At 33.7% G+C, this 10,093-nt stretch overlaps 1 protein-coding gene across 1 annotated transcript in view; it reads left to right on the top strand.

The window, feature by feature from the left end:
- The window catches only part of LOC107637582 (wall-associated receptor kinase-like 10), a 9,590-nt gene extending 667 nt beyond the window's left edge, over positions 1-8,923 (top strand). The window contains exons 2-4 of the mRNA XM_021120735.1: positions 93-699; positions 785-829; positions 7,633-8,923. Coding sequence (XP_020976394.1) covers positions 93-699; positions 785-829; positions 7,633-8,846 — 1,866 coding nt within the window. The 3' untranslated portion in view covers positions 8,847-8,923. The remainder of the gene's footprint in view (positions 1-92; positions 700-784; positions 830-7,632) is intronic.

Genomic DNA, 10,093 nt, shown 5'->3' on the forward strand with positions numbered 1-10,093 from the left:
CTGAGTTTTCATCTAAAATTATTAGATAATTTAATAAATTTGATTAAATTATAAAATTATTTTTTAATTATTTTTGTATGTGTGCGACATAGGTTAGCACAGTGGAGATCAAGAACCCAATCTACTATAGCTGCCAAAGCAAAAACGCTTTCATAAACCTAACAGGAAGCCCTTACGTGTATTCCCAAGAATACGACAAATTCATGGCCATTGGTTGCAACAAACTAGGGTTCTTGCGTTCCAACGGTTCAAAGGTTGGCGGTTGCGTGTCCATCTGCGACGGCGACGAAGCTGTTGGAAAGGTTGAATTCGGAAACGACGGTTGCCATGGGAGATACTGCTGTGAGACTTCACTGCCTATGCATGTTTGGGAGTACAACGCAACAATAAGGGATATTATTATTGGAGATGGAAGTGAGAGCAACACGTGTAGCTATGCCATGATTGTGAGTGATGCTTGGCTTCACAGTTATGGTTTGGGGATTCAGAAACTTAGTAACGTCGAGAACATGATTGATGTTCCTGCTGTTCTTGAGTGGGAGATTCGGTATGATATGGGGATCAATTCAACACTCTCTCCTTCTCGTGCTTGTTGTGACGCTTCGAGTCTTACGTCTCCAAGCAACACTTCCTCTGGTTTTAGGTGTCGCTGCTTGGATGGTTACGATGGCAATCCCTACATTCGAGGGGGTTGCAACGGTACGATGATGCTATGGACAAATTAAATATTCTATCTCTTATTTCTAAAATGAATAATTATATTTACATCTTTGCTATATTTCAGCTGTGGCATCCGGTAAAGAAAGTGGATCCAAATGGGCTATAGTAGGTACGTGTATCTACCTCATATGGATTTTAAAAAAAATGAATTTTTTTTTGCTACTATGGACGAATTTTGTCCACAAAATAAATCTTTTATGTTAGAGAATTATTTTCTCCATGACCAAAAAAAAAAAAGAGAATTATTTTCTATAGAAATAATTTGTCGTTAGTTGAAAAAAATATTATTTATTTATTGATTACATAGTTAAAAAAGTTAGTAAGTTCAACATCTCACTACTGATGGATATTGTTAAAATTACAGACGAAAAGATTTGATGCTACTTTCGTGATGGATTTTGTTTCTGTCACTAACACCAATATCCATCACTAAACTAAAAAAATATGTTGGTAATATGAGAGAGAAAAAGAAAGAATATGAAATGAATTTTTTCATTATCGACAAATTTTATCCGTTGCAAAATAAATCTATCATGTTAAAAGATTATTTCTAACGGAAATAATCCGTTGCATAGTCGAAAAAAATTATTATTTATTTACTCATTATATAATTAAAAATTAGTGACTTTAACATCTTATTGAACAATATGGCAGTAACTATGAACAAGCAAATATAGCAAGTAAAGCAATAATAAGAATACACCGAGATTTTAACATGGAAAATCCTCTCAATGTGAGAGGTAAAAATCATGAGTCGTCTAGACCCATGAAATAACTCTACTATAACCAAATGAGGTACAAGAGAGCCTCAAACAAAGCACAAATCCTGCATATAACTAGCCAAAATATCAAAGCACCAAAGCTTACAAATGAGACGCAAGAAGATGAAAATACCCAAAAACAAAACTGCTGTTCGAAGCCTATTTATCCCTCTGCAAACCTCCAATCAAAATCTTCACGGTCCAGAATGAAAAACAAGATGGGAAAAAATTTGCAGTCCAAATTTGACGTCGATCCAACGGTGAACGAATGAGAAACTACTGTTCAAAGATTGCTGCTCCATATAAAAATGAAAAATCTATTTTCTCTCTTGTAAAGCCAATTTCTCTCACTGTAGACCTTCAATCAATATCTTCACCGTCCAGAATGAAGAAAAAGATGAGAGGAACATACAATTCAAATTTCAAGCCGATCCAACAGTGAACGAATGAGAAACTGCTATTTCAAATTTACTACTTTGCATAAAAATGAAAATTCTATTTTTCCTCTTCTCTCTCACTTTGATGGCTACACTCTCACTCTCAAAATGAACCCAAAAATTTGATTAGAGTAGAGACACAAGCATGCAAGAATACACCCCTAAAAAATTGGACTTGGGTCTCACAATGGAAAGAAAAAAGAGCCCAACAAATCTCCCCCTTCTTGATTAAGTGGAGGTCCTCGCCATTCTGGCGATCAAACAACATGTTTCAAGCTTATCTCTTGACAATGCTTTTGTCATCATATCAGTGCCATTATCATCAGGGTGAACTTTTTCAAGTTCCAACAACTTGGAATCTAACACATTCTGTATCTAGTTATACCTAACATCAATATGTTTAGATCTTACATAAAAAGTAGAATTCTTGGCAAGATGAATAGCACTTTAACTATCACACAACAATATGTAATGGTCTTGCTTGAAGCCAAGTGCTGCAAAAAATTTCTTCATCCAAAATAACTTTTTACATGCTTTAGTTGCTACAATAAATTCTGCCTCTGTGGTAGAAAATACAACACACTTCTGTAGCCTTGACTGCCATGAAATAGCTCTCCTTACAAACTTAACCAAATAACTTGAAGTAGACTTTCGAGAATCAATATCTCATGCCATGTCTGCATCAGTAAAGCTAACTAGCAAAGATTTTCCACCACAAAAACTCAAAATCAAGTTAGTTGTACCTTTGAGATATCTCATAATCTATTTAACAACATTCCAATGTTCTTTACCTGGATTAGAGAGAAAATGACTCACAGTACCAACCGTATGAGTAATGTCTGGTCTAGTACATACCATAGCATGCATCAAGCTTCCAACAGTTGAGACATAAGAAATTTCATCCATTGCTTGTTTCTCCTCATCAGTGGTTGGACACTGTTTGTTACTCAACTGAAAATGAGGAACAAAAGAACTAGCAACACATTTGGCATCATTCATGCCAAACCTTTGAAGCACATTCTTTATGTACTTCTCCTGTGACAAATAAAGATTCTTGGAATCTCTATAATGAGTAATAGTCATGCCCAAAATCTGTTTGGCAGGACCCAAGTCCTTCATAGCAAAAAACTTGTTCAACTATTTCTTCAACTCATTAATCCTCAAAGCATTCTTTCCCACAATCAAAATATCATTCACATAAAGTAAAAAAATGATAAAATCACCATCAAAAAGTTTTTGCAGAAATATACAATAATTTGAAGTTGTCTTACAGTAACAATGCTCTTCCATAACAAATTCAAACTTCTTGTACCACTGTCTTGGAACTTGCTTCAAGCCTTCAACCCATAAAGACTCTTCTTAAGCTTGCACACAAAATAATCTTCCTTTCCTTTAACAACAAAGCCCTCCGGTTGCTCTATGTAGATTTCTTTGTCTAAATCACTATGAAGAAAAAGCTGTCTTCACATCTATTTGCTCAATCTCCAGATCAAGAGAAGCTGCTAATCCAAGCACAGCACGAATGGATGACATCCTTACAACAGGAGAAAAAATCTCCTCAAAATCAACACCTTTTCTCTGGCTAAAGCTTCTAACAACCAATCTAGCTTTATTTCGAAGCTTAGAATTGTGTTCTTCATTCTTGATTCTGAATACCCATTTGTTCTTCAAAACTCACAAACCCTTCGGTAGCTTTACCAACTCATAGGTATCATTCTTAAGCAAGGACTTCATTTTTTCTTGCATAGCTTCAAGCCATTGAGTTTTACTTCCATCTTCAATAGCCTCTCCGAAACATTCAGGTTCTCTCCCATCAGTCAATAAAATAAATTAAACTCATGTGGAGAATACCTTGACAAAGTCTTCCTTTCTCTTGCAGACTTTCTGAGTACATGTGCAGGAATTTTTAAAGCTGGTTGTTCATCTTGATCATCATCACCAACTTCATCAAGTATCAGATTAACTATTCCATCATCACTTGCACCTATATCATGCACATTATTTTGTACTTCAACTCTACCATCTTCTACCATAGACATAGAGGGAGTAATATCCAAGTCAGAAAAATATCACTAAGCTAAACCATTGACTTCTCTGCATTATCAATATTCTTTAATGTTTGGTTTTCAACAAAGACAACATTTTTACTCCGAATCACCTTCTTGCTAATAGGATCATAAAATCTATAACCAAACTCATCAATGCCATAGCCAATAAAATTACACTGCTTAGTATTTACAAGCTTGGATCTCTCATCTTTGGGAATATAAACAAATACTTGACATCCAAAGACTCTTAAATAATCATAAGAAACATCTTTACCTAACCATATCTTCTCTGACACTTTAAATTGCAAGAGAACACATGGTGTTTGGTTAAATACATGAACAACAGTGCTCAAAGCTTTACCTAAAAAGATTTTGCCAATCAAGACTATGACAATAAGCGCCTAACTCTTTCAACCAATATTTTGTTCATCCTTTCAGAAGTCTTCGGAGGAGTCTTCTGATGTCTTATACCATGCTTTTTATAATAAATATCAAATGGACCTGAGTACTCACCACCATTATCAATATGAATGCATCTCAATTTCTTTTTAGTTTCTCTTTCAACAAAAGCTTAAAATTGCTTGAATACATTCAAAACTTGATCTTTGGTCTTCAAAGTGTAAATGCATAATTTTTTAAAATAGTCATCAATAAAGGTTATAAAATAGATAGATCCTCTAAGTGTTCTTCTCTTCATCGGTTCACATACATCAGAATGCACCAAATCAAGTATCTCCGCTTTCTTGAAGATGGTTGGCTCTTGAAAGAAATCATGTTTTGTCTTCTAGCAAAACAATGGTTGCACTTTTGCAAAGCAACCTCGCAACCAGCTAAAAGATTCCTCTTGGATAACATATTCATGCCTTTCTCACTCATATGACATAATCTCTTATGCCATAAATCAGTTTTATCAACAAACTCAATAGCATTAACAACATCTTTCACAATCTTTGCTTGAGTTAATTAAAGAGTAGAGTGTCGTGTACCTCTGGCAACAACCATGGAACCTTTGGTGAGCTTCCAACTACCACGAGAAAATGAGCCATTCAAGTCTTCATCACACAACTTATCAACAGAGAGTAAGTTCAACCAAATATCTAGAACATGCTTCACACGCTTCAAAGTCAACTTGGTACCGTTGGAGGTTTCTAAGCAAACCTGTCCAACATCGGCACATTTTGCAACACCTTGATAAGCCATTTTCACATCACCAAAATCACTAAGAGTATAAGATGTAAACAAATTCCTCCTAGATATAACATGAATAGAAGCACCACTATCAATCACTTAACTAGTTCTATTATCAACAAGGTTAATAGATTCAAACTCCTCAATAAGAAAAAACCATGGAAGAGGTGTTGAATTCAATTAGCCATGGTTGCGAATTAGCGAAGAAAATAGAATCGGAGCAACTACCAAATATGGCCAATATCCAACCTGATATATTAGTGTCTTCTATTGATGAAGTTGTGAAGGCACTCAATGGTGCAAAGGAGAAGCTGTTGATGACTATGGTGAATAACAATTTGATGGAAGCTTCTTCTTCATTTGCTCCATTGTTCATGCATGAAGCTCAACAACAAATGGGTGCATGCGCAAGTTCTTTCTCAATTATGATGCAAGAAAGGATGATGAAGTCTTCTTCTTCTACAAGCTATGCACACACAATGGATCAGGTTTTGTTGCAAATGCAGCATCATCAACATCAACCACAAGGATTCTCTTTACTTGTCTTCATTAATACCATCATCTTTATTTGTGCTCTTATCTTTATCTGCTTTGGCTTTTTCCTTCTTTAACTGTCAACAAAATTTTTTCACATGTCCCTTTTGACCACAATATTGACACTCAATATTTTTGTACTTTTTTCGAGACTTGTTTCTATTTTGATCTCTACTTTTAGGACCTCAGCTTTTGTTTTTCCCCCTTGACTCAGAAAGAAGAACATCTGAATGTGTAGTTGATATACCTTGTGACTTTCTTCTCATTTGTTTATTCAAAACACTGCTCTTGGCAAGATCCATAGAGATTACACCATCGGGAGTAGAATTGGATAATAAAATTCTGAAAATTTTTCACGAGTCTGGTAAGGAGGGAAAAAGTAACAATCCTTGAACCTCTTCATTAAACTTGATACCCATAGAAGATAACTTATTCATTATTTCTTGAAAGTTATTCAACTGATCTGTCATTGATGTCCCATTTGTATATTTCAAAGCCAACAACTGCTTGATAAAAAATATTTTGTTATTCCCAATTTTTCGAGCATACAACTGTTCAAGCTTAATTCAAAGGGTCCGAGCATGTGTCTCTCTAATAATATAGTTCAATATATCATCGTCAACCCACTGCCTAATATATCCACAAACTTGTCTATGCAACAAAGTCCAATAGTCATCAGATTTATCATTAGGCTTCTTTGTCCAAAAATTGGTTAATGAAAATTCTTAACATAAATATAATCTTTCATCTTTGACTTTCACAAATCATAATTAGAACCATTAAGAGTGATCATCCTACTAGTATTAGTATTAGCTTCCATTATTTATAGAATCACAAGCTCAGAAAAATACCAACAAACTTTGATGCCAGTATGAAAGAGCCCAATAGCGGAAACAACACAAATATCCAACATAAGAACAATATGAAAGCACTCACAACACAATATGGTAGCAACTATAAACAAGCAAATATAGCAAGTAAAGCAATAACAAGAACACACTGAAATTTTCACGTAGAAAATCTTCTCAATGTGAGAGGTAAAAACTATGAGTCGTCCAAACTAATGAAATAGCTTCACTATAATCAAATAAGGTACAAGAGAGCCTCAAACAAAGCACAAATCGTGCCTATAACTAGCCAAAATATCAAAGTACTAAAGCTTACAAATGAAAAGCAATAAGATAAAAAATACCCAAAAATAGAGTTGTTGTTCGAAGCCTATTTCTCCCTCTATAAATCTCTAATCAAAATCTTCACCGTCTAAAATGAAGAACAAGATTATAAGAATCTGAAGTTCAAATTTCAATTGATCCAACGGTGAACGAATGAGAAACTACCGTTCAAAAATTGTTGCTCTATATAAAAAATGAAAAATCTGTTTTCTCTCTTGCGAAGCCAATTTATCCCACTATAGATTTCCAATTAACATTTTCACCATCAAGAATGAAGAACAAGATGAGAAAAATACACCATTAAAATTTTAAGCCGATCTAACAGTGAACGAATGATAAACTGTTATTTGAAATTTACAACTTTGCATAAAAATAAAAATTCTATTTTCCCTTTTTTCTCTCACTTTGATTGCTATACTCTCACTTTCAAAATAACTCCAAAAATCTTATAAGGATAGAGATACAAGTGTACAAAAATACACCCCAAAAAATTAGACTTGGGCCTCACAAAAAAAAACCCAACACTCATTAGCAATGAATATTGTTAACATTAGTGATTGATTTTAAAATTTGATGTCTCTTTTAGTGGTGGATTTTATCAATCATTATTTCGATATCTAGCACCAATTTCTGTCGGTAAACTAAATAAAATTTGTTGGTAACTTGAAAGATTCTAGTAGTTAGTGTATCTCCATTGTGAAATTGGACATACAAATTGATAGATTAAATATGGTTCAAAAATTAATTTGGTATTTCATTGAGATGTATGCAGGAGTTTCATCAAGTCTTGGGTCAGTCATTTTACTCCTTGGTGGATGGTTGTTGTACAAACTTATAAGGAAGAGAATAATAAAGAAACGCAAGGAAAAGTTCTTCAAGAAAAATGGCGGTTTGTTGTTAAAACAAAAGTTGTCTTCAGGCGAAGAAAATGTTGACAAAGTTGTTCTCTTCACCTTAAAAGAATTAGAAAATGCCACTGACAACTTCAATCTAAACAGAGTTCTTGGAAAAGGAGGTCAAGGTACCGTTTACAAGGGAATGCTAGTAGATGGCAAAATCGTTGCAGTCAAAAAGTTCAAAGTCCAAGGAAACACTGCAGAATTCATCAATGAATTCGTTGTTCTTAATCAAATTAACCATAGAAATGTGGTTAAGTTATTAGGGTGTTGTTTGGAGGATGAAGTTCCTTTGCTCGTTTATGAGTTTATTCCCAATGGTAACCTTTATGAACATCTTCATGAACAAAATGAGAATTTACCAATGACATGGGACATGAGATTGAGAATTGCGAGTGAGATTGCAGGAGCACTTTTTTACTTACACTCCATTGCTTCTCAACCCATTTATCACAGAGATATCAAATCAACAAACATACTATTGGATGAAAAGTACAGGGCAAAAGTGGCAGATTTTGGAACCTCTAGAATAGTTTCTGCTGAAGCTACTCATCTCACTACGGTAGTTCAAGGAACTTTTGGTTATTTAGATCCCGAATACTTTCAAACTAGTCAGTTTACTGATAAGAGCGATGTTTATAGTTTTGGAGTAGTGCTTGTCGAACTTTTAACCGGACAGAAGGCAATATCGTCGATAAGATCGGATGAAGTGAGGGGTCTAGCATCGTTTTTTGTTGTGTGTATGGAAGAGAATCGGGTATTTGACATTGTTGACAAAAGAGTGTTGAAGGAGGGAGAGAAAGAACATATAATTGCAGTGGCTAATCTTGCATATAGGTGTTTAGAGTTGAATGGGAGAAAAAGACCTACTATGAAACAAGTTACCTTGGAATTAGAAGGGATTAGAAGATTGGATTATTGGAAGGGTGGTTCGGCACAAGAAAACTTTGAAGAAATTGAGCTCGATAGAAATGAAGACAATCAACTATGGGATGGATATTCATATTCTAATATGTCAGAAACATTGCACACTACTACAAGTAGCAGCAGGGAACTCTCCGAGGTTATGCCTATTCTTACAATGAAATAATTGGAGTTGTTCTTATAGTGTACATATATTATGTTGTCTTGACTTACTAGAGTAATACACATTTATGTTTTAGAAACTTTATATGTACGAATTGAAGATTCCTCAACGTATGTTTTTTATTTTTAAGATTTTTCGTTTTTGTTTTTAATTTTTAATTTTTTCCATTTTGAAGGAATTTAGATTAGTCCAATGATGCATCCTAGCTAAAAATTCATGGCGAGGAGCAAAACATATATCACTGGACTCATAACGCTTTATAGAATACTTATTATATAAACGTTCTATTAATGAAAAGATTCAGAGAACTTTTAAATCTAATTTTCTAAAGTCATTTGGGTACAAAATCTTTGTAGAGTAACATAATCAATTTGGGTTGGTCGAGTGGTGTTGGGGGGTTCGAATTCCGTCTTATATATGAAGCAATCCATTGGTCAACAAACAGCAATAGACCCTTAAATGAAGCTCAGTTCCGCGACAGATTAATTCTTAACTTGTTGAATTGGAATATACCGTAGACAAAAAGAAAATCTTTGCAGAGGAACATAACATTCAATAATTTCTAACATGTTATTAAAGTTTCATTTAAGGTGTTTAGTCCGGTACGTTAAAAAATAAATACATATTAATATAATGAATATATGACTTAATGTGAAATGGAATATAGATTATATAATCTATATCAACAAATATTTTTTACGAAAACATTTAATAATTAAAGAAAATTAGCTAAAAATAATTATAACTTGGCTTATTTAGTATTCATTAATTGTCGTAATAATTAATGAATGTTAAATAAAACAAGTTTTAACTATTTTTTTTACCTTCCTAATATTTCCGTATTTTTTATTTTCATCTAGTCTTCTAATAATAAGGTGGAGCAAAACGGTAGTACTTTTCCCTCCATATATATTCAAGTCCAGCAGATAGAAAAGTTTAGTATGTCGATGTAGCTGCTTGTTTAAACGGGGTTTAATTTCTTAGAAATTGCGTTGATTTATGTTCATCAATTATCAGAGCTTTAATTGTATTCTCTCAAAGCTTCGTGCCTTGATAGATTTCTCTAAGATTAGCAGCAAAATAGGAATGTGAATGATTGGATATGATACGGGTTAATGAAAGTTACATATACATAGGCAAGTATTGGTTATTTGTGAGTATTTTTTATAGGTGTAGTATAGATGAATTATGAAAGTTAGACAGGTATGAACTGTTTTTAGTATTTTGAAAAATTATTTTGAGAGTTGAAG

The sequence above is a fragment of the Arachis ipaensis genome, chromosome B04 (genome assembly GCF_000816755.2).
Source record: "Arachis ipaensis cultivar K30076 chromosome B04, Araip1.1, whole genome shotgun sequence".
NCBI lineage: Eukaryota > Viridiplantae > Streptophyta > Magnoliopsida > Fabales > Fabaceae > Arachis > Arachis ipaensis.